Source organism: Setaria viridis, chromosome 3, assembly GCF_005286985.2.
Source record: "Setaria viridis chromosome 3, Setaria_viridis_v4.0, whole genome shotgun sequence".
NCBI lineage: Eukaryota > Viridiplantae > Streptophyta > Magnoliopsida > Poales > Poaceae > Setaria > Setaria viridis.
Window position 1 is genome coordinate 40,496,098 of NC_048265.2, and position 21,293 is coordinate 40,517,390.

At 41.8% G+C, this 21,293-nt stretch overlaps 1 protein-coding gene across 1 annotated transcript; it reads right to left on the bottom strand.

Annotated features, from left to right (window-relative positions):
- Positions 1–2,711: 2,711 nt before the first annotated feature.
- LOC117850509 (uncharacterized) lies at positions 2,712–6,250 on the bottom strand. Its single transcript, XM_034732343.2, has 4 exons — positions 5,761–6,250; positions 4,551–4,730; positions 4,215–4,438; positions 2,712–3,550 (listed from the first exon to the last, which is right to left on the bottom strand). Exons 1-4 carry the CDS (start codon positions 6,011–6,013, stop codon positions 2,930–2,932), a joined length of 1,278 nt encoding a protein of 425 aa, XP_034588234.1. The 5' UTR covers positions 6,014–6,250; the 3' UTR covers positions 2,712–2,929.
- Positions 6,251–21,293: the final 15,043 nt, after the last annotated feature.

Here is a 21,293-nt window from a genome sequence, read left to right on the forward strand (position 1 = left end):
ATAAGGAGAAGAAGGTACACTCGATCGGTGGCACGCAGCGGATGCGGACGCGGACGGCAAGCGGGCAGTTCGGGGAGATGCGGGGTGCAAAGTTGGTGCGGGCTTCATTGCCACGGAGGAGGCGGGCGGCCTCGTCGTAGGCCTTGGCGGCAGCCTCGTCGATCTCTCGACGATCCGAGCGAGGCAATCGCGAGGACAGTTGATTTGATCGAACCAGTACGAACATCAAAGATAGTTTAGTCTTTTCACAATCTAGTAATAGAAAAGGAGGAAATAAAATCCTTAAAGAGGCATAATATCAGGTAAATCAATGTATCAATATTGTGGGTGTCAAATTTACGAAGCTAATCTTTGAAATGCCAAATATGCAAAACTACGTGTTCGTGGTTTCTTGCCGAGGGCTCGGATGCAGGAGGAAGAGACGGTTTCGGATTTTGGGTTTGCTAGCCGAGCTCGCAAGGGAAAGCAGCTGGGGGTATTTTGGGTATTTCCGGAATACTATTTTCGGTGGGGAAAAAGAGTTGTCGATGGATTTAAGTTCGAATAAGTACGTTTTGACGAAAAGGCCTTAGGCGCCATCCCTCCCGCTAAACTTTCGTTTCATCTTTTCAATTGCAAAGATAATCGTGCCAAGATTTGAAGACAAAAAAGATTTATAACGAGATTTTTCTTTAAAAAATAAATTACAAAATATTTTGACAAACATAATAATGAAATTGGGTGTACTACAAGAAGAAATATTTCGTCGTCTATCGCGAAGAAGAAAGGATGGAAAAGGGAGTGTCAAATGTTGCTTATATGGTAAATGGAGTTAGGAGTGAGCCTAGCTCAACTAGTTAGGGTGAGAGATATAGTCATGCACTCTAACCATCCAGGTTCGAGTCCCTCTAGCTTGAATTTGGGAGGGTGCCCTTAAAAATCGTCTAGCTCCTCCTAATTTGATCTAAGTTTTTTAGATGTAAATGGAGTTGATTCGAGGAAATCTTTGGTTGGAACGGTTTCCTAACCCCTCAAGCTGAGTTTCAAGGAACTCGGCTCCGCAACAAACTCGATGCCTGCTTCATCAAAAAAATCAACTCGATGCCTAAAATTCATGAGCACGTTTATATTCGCAGTAATTGCTTGGCCTTTGAACATAAGTGACAAGATGGCTATCGAGGAGTTCATTGCCGGGCTTATCATTTCGTTAGAAGTGAAGTGCCTTGCTTAAGGACAGTGGCAGACCTAGCGGCATGACGCAGCCTGGGCAAAGCGTAAGGCACATCTCTTATCATCTCTAGCAAAAGGGAAGAAGAGAGTTGCAACCGTGAACGGGACACTAGGGCCCAGGTAGGTGCCTAGAGCCGATGGGCCCTGGGTCGGCCCCTGCTTAAGGATAACGTTAAAGATGGATGCACATGGATGACCAATTTCACACCCAGTTACATCTTGATCTCAGATGTTGGCGAAGTATAGTAATTTGAGTCATTGATGTTTTGGCTAGAAGTTGTATCATTTGTTGGCTCTATATCACTAAAAGCAGAGACAAACTCCTTTAAAAAAAATAAAAGGATAAAAAAGTTTTGACAAAAAGATCCAAAAACAAAGTTCTGGAGAAACATTCTGAAAACAAAGTTTGTGAAAGGAAATTTGGACAAAACAATTATGAAGAGTTTCTAAAACCACAAAACAAAAGCAGATAAACAAAGGGATGCTGAATGGCAACTTGATCTAACGCCAATCAAGTACTCCTACGTAGGATAAGGTGATATATATAGTTTAAAAGGAAACAGAATAAGATGTTTCTTTATAACAAGAATGAAAAACGTGAACGAATGATTTATTACTCCTACATGTTTTCGCGTATATTAAAAATAAAAATACATATATTTTGAGAAATTCAATTCATAGATACTTTGTGGTCAAAGCCAAAATATCTTTTTGACCTCAGGTGGCTAATCTTGAGCATCTTCTTTTCGCTAAAATGTGTATTACCTCCACCAACCTCATGTACCCACGATGGGCAGTGTCAGTGTATGTTTACTCAGGAAATAAAAGTTGCTTTTGATAGATAATCTGGAAAGAAACTTAAACATGACAAAAATTGTACTGACTTTATCGTATATGGCCTAAAAACTGTTACACGGTAATGCCAATTATCACTAACAATTTTGCCATGTCGGTGGGTTACAAGTTCGGCCTTCAACAGTTGGTGTTCTTCCACGTTGGTGCTTTCCACTCAAACTGCTTTTCTCCATTGCTACCACTGCCATTAAATCCTCCATTCATTCTTCATGAATTCAAAAAGCAGCAAGCAGCAAGAGTTGATCCAGCCCTCCATAGCTGTTAACCTGCATAGTTGAAAGATCAGGGCTTGATAGGCAAATGGGCCGAACTGAAGCTGGCCTAATTATGGTTCGCCTTTGCCAAAAGCCAGCACAACGCAACCTCCGAGCTATCCACCCACCCAACACGTCGCAGCGCTTGATAATAAGCAGAGTCAAGGTCGGGTACGGAACATTACGGCACGCATCAACTCGATTACGAGATTCTACAAACGACGCGCCGAAAAATTACTGCTCGATTTAATAATATACAAAGATATATATAAGATAAGATTAAATATTAATAGGTGCCAAACAAAGTTTTTCGTGATGAAATCGAAAATAAAAGGCAAATGCGGAGATCGGAAACGAGTATTTTGTAAGCAGATGAAGACCGCAGAAGGGGAAATCATATCCTTATTCTACTAACAGTATTGTATCATGCAAGGCAAGTCAATTCCGTGCAGATACAATGAGTGAATGTGGCATTGCTATTACGTTACACTTGCAGAACCATATAAACTTAATGATACGTAAGTAGCTTTGCACACCAGGCCTCCGGAAATAACATGCTTAATATGCAACAGGGGAAGTTAGCAAATGAATTTTTTTTTCTGCTACTATCTTCAGGATTCCCTCTTTGTATAGGATTTCCAGTTGACCTTCACTGAAACTTCTCCAAAATTCCCCAGCTCTGCCACTTCTTCTTCCATACAGTGATAACTAGAGCCAAAGCTGCACTTCCACCAAGAGCGCGACACTTGCTCCTCCTTTTGCCCAAGGACAGGATTGTTTCCAGGAGACCCTTCGATGTAGAGATCAAGGTAGTTGTGAGTCTCCACCGCAACAACAAAGCTCATCACAGCACCCGGCTTCGGAGCAGCATCTTCAAAGAGTCGGATCACCTCCCTGAAGCCACTAGTCTTGGCATATACCTTCAGGTTGATACCACTGGCAATGTCACCCAGGCGGAGGACCTCAACGTCAATGCGGGCCTCCACTGCATTGATCAACACCGCAAACTTGACATCCAGTGCACAGTTGTTGCCGTACAGGCGACGGTGTTCAATGTATGAAACTGAGGAAATCAAGTTGGTGAACTCCGTGCATCCCTCGATGAGGCAATCACCTTTGGGCTCATCTTCAGGTCGGTCCTTGGTCCGGACATAGAGCTCAAACTCGATCAATGCGCGGGCTACCATTGAAATGACTCGAGCTGGGCTGGTCAGTGACAAACGTGCCACGCCCTGCAGCACAATAATATTTAAATAGTTTATCAGGTACTTGCAGAGGCTTCATCAATCACATACCCAAGATTATATATGTATGAAACAACAAATAGACACTCTTTCGATAGGGATTCTATGAGTAGGATTATTACTTAGACTGCCGATAAGTAAATTTCTAACAGCATGGAGTTGAGATGAGCATCCCAAATATACTAAAATAGTGCATACATTTCCATGTAGATAGTTCCCAAGTTTGCATATGAATTACCATGCAGATTGTTAATTTTTGCAGCATATATGCAAGATGACTTACGAAGAAATAATGGCCACATGTGGACGTCTCAACGTTTAATGCATGGCTATTTTCATAATGATACAAGGAGTGTGTAGAAAATTGTGAGTTTGCAAACCAAATTATCCCCTTTCTCTTTGCATATGCTGTTATTTAGAGTGCACGCTGTTCTTTTATTTTAGCAGAGACTGAGATTAACATCACCCACTTGTAAGTTTAAAGCCTGAAAATGGTCATTGCAAAAGACATGCAGCTCTGACATGATGCAAGTCTCTCATGTAAAGGTATTTTTACAATGGTAAATAGGAGCATGCACCAAAATAATTTTGCGACCTTTCAAAGTGCATAAGCATAACAAATAAAACCATCATGTTTCATGAAAAACATTACCGTGTTTCGCTTCACAGGTACAGATTCACAATTGCTAATCTGACGCCTATAGACATAATTGCGCAAGGGCTCAATTTCATCTCGTGCCGCAATGAAACCAAAGATCCTAGCAGGTCCAGGCCGAGCATGATGATATCCAGCAATATTAATATCAACGAACTGAACCAAAGACATTGGGCGGCATCGGCATTTAATTGAGCAATCCCCAACACTGATGATGTTGGCTGCAAAAAAAAAAAAGAAGAAGAAGAATTACAGCAAGTAGTTGATGACAATATAATGTATTGTATAGTAATCAGAGTAAGAACGAATGAGAAAACTTAAAGGGGCACTTACTTTCAGATTTATCATGAAGATTATAATCTGATCCAAATACATGCGTACCATTTTTGAATGCAGGGTAGAGTCTAATTGGTGGAGGCCCTAGAAGTTTAATGTTTGGATATGTAAACAAAATATGATTCTGCTCCTCGTAGCTACAACCAGCCTTCGGGAAATCAACAAGTGCATCAGCTCCTACAAAAAGGTCAATGAAATCAGCTCCTGCTTTATCTGATTTTATGTAGCAGATAAGTTACTTGACTTAATGAGATAATCCGGCTACACATGATGTTAGATAGTGTATTTGTTATTTAGTGGGATGCGATCGTGTGAACTGAAATATTTAACTTCATTTCTGTTACATAGCAAGTCCACGTTTATGAAGCCAGCAGTCTCAATGGTGAGTACTTTGGAGACATAACCTTCCCCTATTTCTTTAGCAATAATAAACAAAGCAAACAGTATTCATGTCATGTATGATCAGGTCACAACCAAATTTGCAGTTATATATAGCCAAGAGTTTGTAGCCAATGGCCAACTGTGCCAGAGTATTTTTATTACATTAGTGATTGCTAATTGTTGGTTGGTAATCCTCCGTTGCAGATTTACTGCTACTCTCGGCAAAGAGTTGCATCATACTCTAACACCGTCAGCCATAAAACAAAAAAAAAGTAAAGAAACTAATCCCTAATGCCCACCCGACCAAAGCGCTGTGAATCCTGCAGTGGGTAGGAAGAAAATCTAGTAGATTTTAATTTACATATGGAAGCTAAAAAAATACACTGCTCTAGTTAATTGACACATAACAAAAGTACCTATGGATTGAAAACATAAATTGCCATCACATACTCAATGTCTCGTAGAACATAGCCTCTAGTCCTTCCTCATTAGAATGTAGTAGTTCAGTCGAAAACTGGAAAGCTGTATTATTTCCTACATACTTTCTATTAAAATGGTTTTTTAAGCAGACTTTTCTATGGAATCAATCACGGAGCATTGCTCTATGAGTCGGCGTCAATCACAAGCAAGTTTGGATGAGGGCCGTTACATGCCCACTACCCAGGCATGACCTAGAAGGGGAAAACTGCAGACTTGTGCAATTGCTGGAGTCTGGAGATATAAGCAGACACGCCGACGAATTTCTTTTGCTACACAGAATTGCACGACCAAATTTTACATAATAAAAATGAAGCAAAACAAAGAAGCGGATTATTTAGAGTTTTACCTTGATTCTCGTCCTGGTCGCAGTCCTCGCCGCCGCTATCGCTAACCAACCATTCATCGTCATCGTCGCTGTCATCGTCGCTGGATGATTCCTCGTCGTCGTCGCTGGACGGTTCCTCATCGCAACCCGGAGGAGAAGGCGGCCGCTTTTTGCCGCGGGCAGGATTGGATCCGCCTGCCTCAGTCTCGATTGGTTGCTTCTCGATCTCCCCCACAAACCCTAGCTGAAGAGGAGGGACGGTGGCGACATCCATATGCAATTGAATCTATTACCTGCTCGTCCGCTGGTGACCCTGGCCCCGCCGCCGTCCGCCGACCGCAAGAATTAGAGGAGGTTGCGCCGCCGCCGAGGGCTCGGATGCAGGAAGAGGAGACGGTTTCGGATTTGGGGTTTGCTAGCCGAGCTCGCAAGGGAAAGCAGCTGGGGGTATTTTGGGTATTTCCGAAATACTATTTTCGGTGGGGAAAAAGAGTTATCGACGGATTTAAGTTCGAATAAGTACGTTTTGACGAAAAGGCCTTAGGCGCCATCCCTCTCGCTGAACTTTCGTTTCATCTTTTCAATTGCAGAGATAATCTTGCCAAGATTTGAAGACAAAAAAGATTTATAACGAGATTTTTCTTTAAAAAATAAATTACAAAATATTTTGACAAACATAATAATGAAATTGGGTGTATTAGAAGAAGAAATATTTCGTCAGCGAAGAAGAAAGGATGGAAAAGGGAGTGTCAAATGTTGCTTATATGGTAAATAGAGTTAGAAAAGCTCAACTAGTTAGGGTGAGAGATATAATCATGCACTCTAACCACCGAGGTTCGAGTCCCTCTAGTTTGAATTTGGGTAGGGTGTCCTGAAAAATTGTCTAGCTCCTTCTAGTTTGATCTAAGTTTTTTAGATGTAAATGGAGTTGATTCGAGGAAATCTTTGGTTGGAACGGTTTCCTAACCCCTCAAGCTGAGTTTTGAGGAACTTGGCTCCGCAACAAACTCGATGTCTGATTCATCAAAAAATCAACTCGATGCTTAAAATTCTTGAGCACGTTTATATTCGCAGGAATTGCTAGGATGCCTGTGAAGATAAGTAACAAGATGGCCATGGAGGAGGAGTTCATTACTGAGCTTATCATTTCTTTAGAAGTGAATTGCCTTGCTTAGAGCAATTCCAAGAGGCTGCTAATCTTACCCCAATACCTTTTTAAGGAAAAAAGAGAGAAAAAATGAACTCCAACAATCCACCTAAACCTTCCCCAATTTTTAGCGACGCTAAAAAACAGCCTGCCACCGCGTATATTTTAGCGTTGGCGTTCCTCCCCCAATCCTGATTCCCGCACGCCCGCGCGTCCCTTCTGATGGGCCCAATACGTTGACGTGGCCTGTGTTTGAAATATTGGGGGCTATTTATTAGCGATCTGTTGTGGACTGATATGTTTTTAGGGGAAATTTTTTTGGAAGAACCCCCAATACATAGTTTTGGGGAAGAATTTTTTAGGATACTCTTGGAGTTGCTCTTAAGGACAGTGGCGGATCCAGCGATATGACGCAGCCTGGGTGAAGCATAAGGCACATCTCTTATCATCTCTAGTAAAAGAGGACAAGAGAGTTGCAACCGTGAACCGGAACAACTAGGGTGTAGGATATAGGATACCGACTAGAGGGGGGTAAATAAGCGGTTTCAACTAAAAACACAACACTAAATAAATTTAATTAGTAACACAAGATGAAAACTATTTCTAGCTACTCTACAATAGATGAGAGTTTGCAACCTAGGGTGACAAGGTACAATTCAATCTCTAGGAATGTATTTGCTCAAAGTAAGTTACAATAAAGAGATAGAGCAAAGAGAGGACCGAACACAAGAGACGAATTTTTCCGTGGTGTCGATGACTTTGGATTCAATGCTTCAACCGCTCCTCTATCAAGATATTGCTTGATGTTTGAGCCAGCTTGAATCAAAGAACCTCTCCAAACCTCGATTGCACTAGTGTTGCTCTTCACCGCTCCGGCAAGGTGAGCACAAACCCCTCACAAGAATAGCCGGGGCTCCTTCACAATCTTCCTTGAAGTGCTCAACAGCTCCACAACCTCCAAGCCATCTAGGAGGTGGCAACCTCCAAGAGTAACAAGCCAATGACGCTTGCTTGAAGACTCTCTAGTGCCATAAAGTTTAAACTCTTAATGCAATGCACTAGAATACTCTCAATCTCACTAGAATGCAATTTTAAGCAAAGTGAGTGAGTGAGAGGTGGAAAAAGGCTCAAGAATGTCAACAATGCTTTTCAAAGTGCCAAGAGAGCTCACCCATGCCCGGGGGTATATATAGCCCTTTTTCTAAAAGCTAGCTGTTGGGTTCAAAACTCGTGAAAACAAGGGACTGACGGACTGTCCGCCTCACAGGGGTCGGACCGTTCGCCGTCCAACGGCTACTTCAGCATTTAATGCATGTTAGATTGTACCGTTACAGAGGTGGCAGGCTACTTCAGCATTTAATGCATGTTAGACTGTACCGTTACAGAGGTGGCAGACCGTCCGCCCTTATAGGGTCGGACCGTCCATGATATACTTTTCAGCGTGGTCAGTTCGAACTTCTAAACTGCGGACGGTCCGCTCAAACACCTGCAGACAGTCCGCCTTTAAACAAAAACCCCTAAGCTCGAAAACATGGCTCTGTCTAAGTTAGGCTGACCGTCCGCCTCTAAGGCGCAAATCGTCCGCCTTTATGCAGTCAGCACTCTTCTACAACATCTTTTTCTTCTCATCTTTTTCGCTTTCTCAAACTATGTTAGTCCATATGCATGTAATGCAATTGTTTGAGCAAAGTGGCACTATTGAACCATCAATCAAATGAAATTGACCCCTCTTGATAGTACGACTATCTAGCCTATTAATCCGATCAATTTACATCCGTTAAGCACCTCTTGACCGGTAAAAATAGAAAACCCTATCATGTACCTTTGCCTTGAGCTTTTCAAGGTACAACCATCTAAACTATCACCATAGCATCTGTTGAAGCTCAATTCAATTCCGGGACTAACCTATACTCATATTCTCAATGAAATTGTTAGTCCACCAAAGTCGTCATTAATTACCAAAATATAAGTTAGGGGCTAGATGCTTTCATAGGGCCCCGGTAGGTGCCTAGGGTCACTGGCCCTGAGTCCGCCCCTGCTTAAGGATAACGTTAAATATGGATGCACATGGATGACCAATTTCATACATCTTGATCTCAGATGTTGGCGAAGTCTAGTAGTTTGAGTCATTGATCTTTTGGCTAGAAGTTCTATCATTTGTTGGCAGACAAACTCCTTATAAAAAAGTTTTGATAAAAAAAAACCAAAAACAAAGTTCTGGAGAAACATTCTGAAAACAAAGTTTGTGAAAGGTAATTTGGACAAAACAATTACGAAGAGTTCCTAGAACCACATTGTCGAAACAATTTATTTAAAAAGATTATACAAACGATTGACCCTATATCAAGTATATAAAACCGCTTCATTCGGAAAATCAATTTAGGAAAAATAAGAACCGGTTTTAGAAAAAAAATAGATAAAAACAAAAACAGATAAACAAAGGGATGCTGAATGGCAACTTGATCTAACGCCAATCAAGTACTCCTACGTAGGATAAGGTGATATATATAGTTTAAAAGGAAACAGAATAAGATGTTTCTTTATAACAAGAATGAAAAAAGTGAACGAATGGTTTATTACTCCTGCATGTTTTCGAGTATATTAAAAATAAAAATACATATATTTTGAGAAATTCAATTCATAGATACTTTGTGGTCAAAGCCAAAATATCTTTTTGACCTCAGGTGGCTAATCTTGAGCATCTTCTTTTCGCTAAAATGTGTATTACCTCCACCAACCTCATGTACCCACGATGGGTAGTGTCAGTGTATGTTTACTCAGGAAATAAAAGTTGCTTTTGATAGATAATCTGGAAAGAAACTTAAACATGGCAAAAATTGTACTGACTTTATCGTATATGGCCTAAAAAACTGTTACACGGTGATGCCAATTATCACTAACAATTTTGCCATGTCGGTGGGTTACAAGTTCGGCCTTCAACAATTGGTGTTCTTCCACGTTGGTGCTTTCCACTCAAACTGCTTTTCTCCATTGCTACCACTGCCATTAAATCCTCCACTCATTCTTCATGAATTCAAGAAGCAGCAAGAGTTGATCCAGCCCTCCATAGCTGTTAACCTGCATAGTTGAAAGATCAGTCAGCTTTGGGATCACATCAGCTTGACAAAGAACAAGTTTGGACCCTACATATGTTTCTATTTCGACAAGTTAAAGGGTATGATCATGAAAAATGCGAACCGGAAGACTATAGCATTACTTTATCATCAGCCAAAGGGCATGAACACAACCACTAAACTGTTAAGAAATTTAATCTAAAATAAACAAACAAATGAAATGTCGAATCCATATTTTTAGGTGTGATAATGTAGTTTTGACTGGTATCAACAACATAAATTTAGAGAAATCCATACAGCAAAATACTTCATCATGCCAACATCCTCAAATTGGTATATCGCAGTGCTAAATTCCTGAGAAACATTAAATGATGCCAAAAGTAGGTATTTCTTCATCTCAAATAATATAAATATGCAAATGCTAATATGAGCAATTCATTTTTTTTCTAGCATCCATGGGCAACTATTGTGCAACTAAAACTGATAGATGTTTCACCTTTTGCAACATAAAAAGCTATAAAAACATTGCTCAAAACCCCATTACTAGCAATGCTGCTTTAGGATTTGTGCAATTCAGATATTTTTTTAGAGCAACAAAAACACCACTCATAAGGATTTAGGATCATTTCAATTCAAATGGAATATATGAACTTACGTTTCATCATTTTGTGGTAACTTCAGTTAATTAACCTTTAGAGTATTGGTTTTAAAAGAACTATCAACCTGTTCACATTTTCTTTCCCAAAGATTGCTACTGCAACAACAACTCAACTCTAATAAAAAGTATTACATTACATACATATGATCTGACCCCACCACCACCAAAGTTTTTGTAAGCACAGAAATATATGCCAATGAATGTGACACATTTGAGAGTAACAGTGCATCAATGGTAAAACAGAGTGAGTAACCGCAGAGGTGCAGACGCAGATGTTAGCGCCTTGGAAGATCATTTCCCGGATTTCAGATGCCTGGAAACAGGCAAAGGAAGAAACTACTTTGTGTTACCAGATGGTTTTCAGAAAATAAACAGCTCAATTACATTTTGCACCATTTTGTGTTGCACATATTCCTAATAGAGACCAGCCTGAAAAAAGTGAGAACCAGCTCAGACTCTGCTCCTTGCTCAAGGAAACTATTCACCTCATCCTCACATATTGCCTGGTACTGTTCACCACACTTGAGCAGCGCGCACGACAGCTATAGCCTGTAGTGAACAGTAATGCTTAAATAATCAACCATTCATCAATATGCAACATGTCAACGCCCAGTGAGCTATTAGGGCAGTAAATAAACCCCAGGGAGGGTTCTTAAGCTTGCCAGCTCATATTTGTCTAACAGAAGAAGAAAATACATACTAGCATGTATTTTGGGCAACTCAATAGACCAATAATATCCGAATGACACAATAATAGAATATCTGCAAGATATACAGCTACTCAATTAACTGGACTGAATTATGTGTAACAAAAGAGATTCACTAGTGAATGGACTGTATTGATCATATAACTGGGGATATGATTTGCATCTACTAAGGGTCTGTTTGGTAGAGCTCCATCTGATTCTGATTCTCTTGGGAGCTGATTCTCTGACAGAAGTGATTTTGTGGCTGAAAGTGATTCTTTTTGATTCTCTAGCATAAACTCTTAATATCAGGATGGAGAATCACTCCACAGAATCAAGAGAAGCTACTTTTTTCAGCTCCCAGCCTCTTAGTTCATTTCAAAGAATCACTTCACAGAATCAGCGGCGAATCACTTCTCTCTGAAAAACTGTTTGGCAAAGCTCCTACTGGAATCAGCTCTGGGAGCTCCGCCAAACACACCCTAACAAGTCTCAAATGCAGGATACACAAATGCAGGGTATAAAGGGGGAAAAGGTTAAGTAAATATGGGAGAATTCACCTACAGTGAACTAAATGAAATTCGGCTGTGGGGGGAGATGGCAAAACAGCTGATGGTGAGATCATAAGATATATCTCAAAAGAATAAGAAAATCATGTGGGCAAAATTGAACTAAGCATCTAAACAGGGTAAGACTTATTGCAGTCATCGAGGTCAGGAAAGCAATAGTAGACAAGATACCAGATATTCAAAGCTTAACGGCACAATCCATGACTAAAAATTTCAACTCTTCCGGTGCAGAGCTGTAAGCAGGAAGAACAGATCGTCACAGGGGAAGGAAGCGCTTGGGCTGAATGTCACAAGACGAAAAAGCAGCTGCCGCCAGCACTGGAGGCTGGACAAGACACGTCCCGCTGGCATCCTCCACCATCACCCCCATTGAACTGGAACTACCGCACAAAGATGCAACAACACAACAACATAACTGGGATACACATTGTTCTAAAAAGAAATTAAACAGAACGCGCAAGCGATATAACAGACCCTTTGCCTTGTACACGCTTGTGATGACTTATGTATATAGTTTCATCAGCAATGCATAACTAAACTAACAGTCAATTGCAATAACTATCTTGCAACAGCTTGTCTCACTAATATATAGAGCTGGAATATATAAGTTAACTACAGACTTCATTTAAGGATAAACATAGCAACATAATATATAGAACATAGCCACTATTTTTTTTCATTTTCCAAGATATAAGAACTCATGTGTAGAACATCATAATAAAGGGATCTTTCTAGAGAGAATGAAATCAGATGTTGGTTTTGACACACGCATTTTTTTTTGAAACGACACACACGCAAACACCTGTGTTGCACAAGGGGTAAACAATGCTACAACATAATGCTGCACAAAATTCCATTGCATATTTGCATTGATGAACCAGAACACAGCTAGAAGCATATCACCTGAATCAATGCCTTTACACGAAGTAGGCTACAAGAGCATGATTTCGTTAGGAGGTGACATAGGCTGCATGTGCTAGTCTGTGAGGATCTGCATACCCTCTGCCCTTGGACAATTTCTGTCTGAACCACACAAACACTTCCAGCACCTGCACCTGCACCATGCCTTGGCCAGTGACTATGCATCAACTCCCTCCGCCTTGAAGAGCACTACCACCACAAGATAGGACCAGGCCTGGATGATTTGATAGTGATAGGACCAAACCAAGTTACCGAAATCATATAGCTAACTCAAGCAAATCAATCATCAAGTAGAAAGAAAAGAATCATAGAAGTAAAAAAGGGGAATGGAGGAAACAGTGGTGGTTTGCATACACACAGTGAGATGGTTGCATTGCATTGGCATCGAGGAGGTGGCTGCCAAGGTCGAGGTGGTGGCCGTGATGGTCGAGGAGAGCCAGCAGTATCAGAGGTAGCCAACACGGAGGAGGTGCCCGTGCGCCGATGCGCAGCGGTGCCTGGCATTGAGGAGGTGACCGGCCTGAGGAAGTTGGCCGCGGCCCGCGAGCCGATCCGAGGAGGAAGTTGAGCCGAGGAGAACGCAGAGGGTGGAACAATGTCATCAGACAAAATCGGATCATGATGAACCGAATGCTCCAATAATCATGGAAATTCGAAGCCCAAACAGTATAGTCCGCCCAAATACAACAATGCGGATCTTATACCTCAATCAAGCAGGCTGATGCTGCCCCCACCGCAACCAATGACGCCCACCGTCAGCGCCACGTTGGGCCTGCTTCGGCCTTCGACAAGTTCTTCTTGGAACTGGCAGGCGGCGGCGGCGGCACCTCCTCTAGCATCAATAGGGGGGCGAACCGGCAGTGGCGTGTCCGTGGGTTCGGCGCGCTTCACCAACCCTTGCAAGCACCACTCCCGCACCCTCGCCCACGCGGCGCCGTCCACCTCCATCTCCGGCGGCTCCCCGCCATCGGAACCGCCCACCGCTCGCGAACCGCCAGTCCGGCCTCAGGCCCCGGCATCCCTCAAACCCCACGTGCCATCCCACTCCGAACACCTCCAGACCAATCCCAACCCCCTAACCCAAGCAGCATCCTTGCCGCAACAGGCGGCGGAGAGAGGGGTCGGAAATGGGGAGGATGGCGGCGGAGCCACGTGTCAGTGAGGAAAGCGATGAGCTGGGCCGGGCCCATTGGTGGCTATCGTCCGCTAGACGACGGAAGGAAGGCAAGCAACTTGGCAAGGCGCATCCACACGCGTGATTGCGCCCGTACAACGCTTTGGGGCGATGGAGGAAAAGATTTGGACCGTGTTTATTTGGTAAAATTGGGTCATTTTGCACCTGTAATAAAATGATTTTTTTTCTCTCCTGAAAACTACTGTTTGGGTACAAGCTATCACCTGAAAATTTGTTGACTACTGCATCACAGCCAGCGTCAATTGGAGCTCAAAACTGACCAAATTCCAAATCACAGCATCGAATTTCATATCAAAGTATCAAAATTTAGACAAGGTCATCAGAGCAGAGAAATTCATACCACCAAAAGGAAATGATTAATGCATTTGCAATTTTTAATAATCTTAGTAGTCCATCCGTTTTTTATCATATGACATTTGAGAGTTTGTCCTAAATGTCATACGTTTTCTAAAATTTAGAAAGTAAATTAGTTTCAACTTGTGCTTTATGGTTTGAACTACTCCTAGGCCTATTTAATTTCATCATGATAAGCCATTGATCAACTATCACTCTATAATACATAACTTTGCGAAGTTCATATTAAAATTAGCTGTGATTATAATTTTATATCGCATATGACATATAGATGAAATAATTGTATGTCAAAGCCTCATTTGTCCCAACAAAATAAACTACATGTTCTAGGTCAGCTGAGGCTTTGCTTAGTATGTCTCAAGGAATTTGAATATCGGTGAGCCAAACCAATTTTTTGGGCAAATCCAAAGAACTAACCAGCATTTGGTTTTGGTTTCCAACGGCAATTCCTGATTTGCTGGATGATTATGGGATCTTTGTTATCTAGGCTTTAGATGTTGTTCTAATGTTCCCTGTAATCACATTTATTATTTTGGACGGTTGACATCTCATTGAACGAGGGAGAAACGAGAGAGACGAGAGAGATGAGAGCCAACTCAATTCTGTATTGACTCGTGGTGTATATGTACGTAGACGTACAAGGCACCATCGTGCCGTAACAGACGCCTGACTCTATGCCCTGAAGAACCGGATCACAAACGGGACGAAGGGCATGGCTCGCAGGCCGTTACAAGCTCTAGGAGATATACACAACGCGTTTAACACTCACTACCATACTCTTGCTGTTAAATCTATCGAAACTAAGACTATGACATGCCTGGCCCACATGTTGTAGAAACAACATGCCGTTGTTTCTTTACTTTTTTTTAAAAAAGGTACATTGTAGGTCGTTATAGCTTTTCTAAATACATAGATTTTGCTATGTAGATAGACATAACCTATATAGGTGTATAGTAAAAAATCATATATTTAAAAAAGGCAAAACGGCTTATAATTTGAAACGGAGGAAGTATTGGAGTAACAAGATATGCTATTAAAAGATATTGCACAAAGGCCATTTTAGTGGTTAATAATTCTGGAAATGAAACACGAGCACCTTGGATGCATATATAAAAGTAGGACTATATATATATAATTAAACTATTCCCAATCCATTTGTTTGACGTCACGTTCTCCCCGGAAATGCCATGCCATATGAAGAGAGAATGATACAACTAATGCATCATATATAGTGTTATGGTATTTTCATCGTTTCTTAAGAAGCACAAGCCAATTATAGATATTCATGAAGTACTTGGTAGTGTCTGCATTGGTACTTCCTTCTCTCTTCTTTCATTACTTGTCGTGTTAGTAAAATGTCCTAGGTGACACACCTAATTAATGATTATGAACACTACTTTTTTCTATCCAGGAATAAATTATTCTCTAGTTTTGTGTTAACTCAAGATATCTTAAGTTATATAGCGCAGACACATGGGGATTACATTCTACGTGAAACTAAAGCACGGACGTTACTAGAATTTAAACATATAATTAAGATGCTAAGAGCAACTCCAAGAGCTCCCTTAAACTACCCCTAAAACCTTAATTGGGGGAAAATAGTAAAAAAAAGTTGCTCCAACATGTCCCTAAACCTCCCGCAAATTTGCATCCACCTTCATTCGGAGCTATTTTTCCCGAGTGTCTTCGACAGCGGCGGCGGCGGCCGCAACACCGGGCCTTCCCTGAGCAGCAGCGGTGGTGGCGCCCGGCCTGTCCTCCCCGAGCGGCAGCGGCACCCGGCCTTTCCTCCCCGAGTGGCGGCTGCGCCAGCTGCCGGGCCTGTCCTCCTCGAGCGCCGACAGCGCCAGGGCTGTCCTCCCCGCTGGCGGCGGTCGGCCCTGTCCTCCCCGAGGGCCGCGACAGGAAGGGCCGCGCCGTCCTCTAGATCGTCGGCAGCTAGTTCCCAAGTATGGGTTAGATTTTCCCCAAATCACATGCTTCTGGGCTCCGACGGATACTGATGGACCATGCCTCTGTTTCTATGTGCAGCGCGAGGCAGAGGAGGCACTACAGCAGCGCCCGGCCTTCCCCGAGGTCTTCTTGGGCAGCAGCGGCGCAAGTTCCCCCAGCAGCGGTGGCGCCAGGCCTTCCCGGGCGGCAGCGGCAGCAGTGGCGCAAGAGGCCGGCAGAAGGAGCCACCAATGTCAAGTGCTCCAATCCGGCAAGTTCAAGATCGGCACGGCAGGCAGAAGATGCATCGGGTCATGGCCGTCGGCGGCCCCAACGCCCAATGGAACGGCAGTGTTGCTGGCGATGATGATGATCCCCTGGCGGAGCATTACCCTGGCAGCGACGCCCCTTATGCATCCTTTGAGCACATAGCCAATGGCAACAATTTTCTGAATGGTATGGTTCTCATAAGCTGTTATCCTAATTCGTCAATCAAATTCATGTTTTGTTCTTGAATCATTTTGCTCAATGAATACTCATCTATCTGTTCCATTAAGCTGAGTACCATTGAGTACCACTGTTCACTTGTTCAGTTCTTGAGATTTCTGTCCTGGTAATATTCTGAATTAGATTAGAACAACTTTAGCTGGAAAATCTGAGCTGGTTGTTCTACACCCAGCCTTCACTAAATTTGGGACTGCTGATTGCTTAATCTTCAAACTCTATGCCCAATTTTTGCCAGCCTTCACTTCTGTTCCTCTGGATCATCAGCTTACAGAACTAATATGTCCTGATCAACAATAAGAAAAGCATGTACAATATTTATGGAAACAGAGCAAAGGCATCCAATCAGTGAGAGTAAAAAAGGACTCATGCAAGAGCACTTTGATTAGAATTGCTAGTACCATAGTTTAGATTCAGAACAGGCTGCACATTACTGTGAATCTGAGTTAAAATTCAGCATCTGTACTTGAGCGCTTGGAGTTGCTTGAGAAATTGTTACTGCCTACTACTATTCATCGACTGAAAACAGGCTTCTCATTATTGTGAACATGAGTTCTGCTTTCTTTTTCACAGCTTGAGATATGAGCTTCAAGTCACTCATAGTCTCCAGTGTCATGCTCTGGAAATCCTGCTTCAGGTGGAGCTGTGCTCGATTTTCCTAGCAGTGAATCATTTTCTGATGCTTCAATTGTTGGGTTATTTGCAATAAGACTCCCTCTGTTCATATTCTCAAGAATATTCTCAAAGTTTTGCCCTTCTTGACTTATGTTTCAAAGCATGCTTAATATGATCAACAGTATAGGGATAGGACTTACAGAACAGGAATAACCACCATGATTCTCAAACCTTTACTATGACAATGTTGCTTGAGTAATTGGGATAGGAGTCACAGAATAGTTGCTTGAGTAATTCAGCATCTGTACTAATTCAGCATCTAGTTAGGATGTTGCAGGAAAACAAGTCCTAACTAAATAATTTAGTCATATAACTGAGCTGACAAAACTAATTTGGAAAAAAGTTTTGAGATATCCAGGCTGACAGCATCAACTCTCCCACGTAGAAAAAGATATCAAGGCTGACAAACTTACATTCTCCAATTTGTAAGCATTAGAAAAAGAAAGGGGCATCATAAAACAACTTTGAGAAAGTAGAAGATACCAGACTGACAAGCGAGCCATTCTCAAGTGACAATACCATTATAATTGGAAAGATAAAATCTTATTAATGCCAGGTCAGAATTCTAAAACCGAGAGCAATACTTGCTTGAATTCTGAAATGGAATAACCCAACAGATATGTTGTTTGACTGATGCAAAAGTACTGAGATATTGAGGACATCTGATAGTTCTTACAGTGCATACCAAGAATAAATGGAAGTGGAATCCAACCAAACATAATATATTTACCTCTGTTCATCAGCATGGTAGAATTACTACTGCTCTATATGTTATGTTCATTGAGGTTTGATAGATAACTTATGAGTGATTAAATGCTTGCAGGAAATGGATATTTTTCCAACATGATGATGGACGAAACCAATCAAGGAAATTTTGATGATTATAGCAACACATATGCTGACCAACAGTCACAAGCAATTGAAGAAGTTCCAGCAGCCCTATCCACGAGGCCAAACTATAAGAGATCCAAGAATTTCAGTGACCACGAAGATGAGGTTTTGGTTTCGGGGTGGCTAAATGTAAGCTTGGATCCGGTCGTAGGCAAATATAAAAAAGGTGCCAAGTATTGATCTCGTATATATGAGTACTTCAATGAACATAAGATGTGCCCCTCAACGCGTACCATAAATTCTCTCATGCACCGGTGGGAGACCATACAAAAATGTGTGAACAAATTTTGTGGATGTCTATGACATATTGAGTTAAGACGTAAGAGTGGTACTACAGTACAAGACAAGGTACTTACTCACTATGCAATACAAGAATTTGTTTCGAATATTTTACATTTATACATCATATATGAATATCCCTTGGATGTTGGTGTGTGCAGGCTGTAGAGGCATGTGCTTTGTACAAGTCCGAAGATGAACATCAAAAAGTATTCCAGTTCATGCGTTGCTGGAATAAACTGAGAACACAACCAAAATGGCTTGCTAAAATTGATGAATTGGCTGCTAGTAAAACATCTAACAAGAAGCAGAAGATAAGCTCAAATGCTGGCACGAGTGCAAGTTTACCAAGTGAATTAGGAGAAGGTGAGGTTCAAGGCATACAGGATAATGTATTGACAAGGCCAATTGGTAAGAAGAAAACAAAAGTAGCACTGCTGCAAGAGAAGAAAAAAAGTGTGACAGCAACCTTAAAAATATATGGGCACAGAAGAAAGAAACTGATGGGCAGAAAGAGCTAAGAAAAGAGGAGAGGTTCAACAAAACATTTGCTCCAGAAGGTCTAGTTGCAGAAAAGGAAGGATGAAGACAGGATTATGACCATGGACCTTACTGCCATGCCAGATGAGCAAAAGAAATACTACATGTCCTTGCGGGCTGAGATCATGAGCCGACTATCTATGCCTAGTGCTTAATTACTATCATGTTTGTGTTCTGTTGATTTAGGAACTCTTTTCCAATTTTAGACTTGTTTTATTCACTTTGAACCTATCGATGATTTGGTCTGTTTGATATTGAACAGTAAAGCCATTTAGAAATTTCATACTTGTTCTATTTTGCCAATGATGGCTTGTTTGGTTTGGTAATTCAGTGATGCTTTATGTTGCTTGCTGGAAACAGGAGAGAGTGGTGTTCTGAAGCAAACTGCTTGGTTTGCCTTGTAATGTTAGGCAGCATAATTTTGCACTCTACAAACTTAAGAGGCAGTATGCAAACATCCAATAAATTAGCAGTAATGTACCAACAAATTATTTATGTCTCTATGGTTTATCTCTAATTACAAAAAAATTTATAACGTAGCAAAAATTATTGAAAGTAACAATTACTATTATGAACTATAGGCAATCATTTGTAGAGGTCTGGATGATGTTCCCACACGTGCTCAATGAGGTCATTTTGAAGTTGATTGTGAATATCTTTGTCCCTCAAGTTTAGGTATTTCATCGTGAGAAATCTTCACCTTTTATCCCACCCCATCATAATTTAAATCATCTTCCTCGTCACGCTCATCCTCAACTATCATGTTGTGCATAATGACACAAGCCCTCATAATTTGTCCAAGGGTGTCTTGATCCTAAAATCGAGTTGCCCCCCTAACAATAGCAAAACGAGACTGTAGAACCCCAAACGCTCATTCCACGTCCTTCCTACAAGCTTCTTGGGCAGTTGCAAATATTTCTTCTTGTTACCTTGTGGTTCAGGTATGCTCTTCACAATTGTGGCCCACGAGGGATATATGCCATTAGCAAGATAATAACCCATTGTATGTTCATTGTTATTAATGGTATATCACCTTTGGAGCTTGACCTTCAGCTAGCCGTGCGAATAAAGAAGACCAGTGCAAAACGTTGATGTCGTTGTGGGAACCAGGCATCCCAAAGAAAGCATGCCAAATCCAAAGATCTTTATCTGCAACAGCGTCAAGTATAATTGTAAGCTCATGCACATGCCCAGTATACATACCTTGCCATGCCGAAGGATAATTTTTCCACCTCCAATGCATACAATCAATCGACCCAAGCATACCAGGAAAACCTCTACTTTCTCCAATGACAAGTAATCTAGCAGTATCATATTCATTAGGTGATCTCAAGTACTCATCTCCGAAAACCTCAACAATAGCATTGACAAACCTTCTTAAACCCTCAATAGCAGTACTCTCACCAATACGAACATAATCATCTGTAGCATCATCTGCTACTCCATAAGTTAACATGTGAATTGCTGCAGTATTTTTTTGCAAACTAGAAAGGCCAAGTACACCGGCAATGTTTCTTTTCTGCACAAAATATTCATCGTGTTGCTCTATGGCATTCCATATGCGTACAAACAGTGTACGCCTCATTCGAAACCTGCATGTCAAGAGTAATGAGACACATGTATAATATGAATTTTTTGAAAAATGGTCCAAATAAATCTATTGTTTATATACCTTCGTCTGAAATAACTATGTCTGTACGTAGGATCATCTGAAAAAATCTTAATACAACCTTTGATGCGCTGCTTGTCTGTCTCGTGGAAGTACTCGATGTAAATCATCGTCATCATCTCATGATGAATCCAGCACCAGATGCATCGAAAGGCTTCGTCGACTCATAGCAAATCTTGGACGGCCGGCACCAGATGCAGGAGCTGCCGGCGTTGCACGGTGCACGCAGTGCGCAGGGGCCTTCCCCAAGTGGTGTGATTAGGAGCTGGACAAGAAAGGACCTGCGCAGGGGCTCCAGTATCAGCGTTTGGAGGAGGGCACCGTGCACAGCTGCCAGTCTGGCGGCGATGGCAGCCGTGATCGTGAGGAGGGGATGGGAAAAAAGGGCCGTGCGCAGCTGCCGTCTGCGCCGTAATCGTGACGAGCGTCTCCGGCGTGATCGTGACGAGGCTGGGAAAAA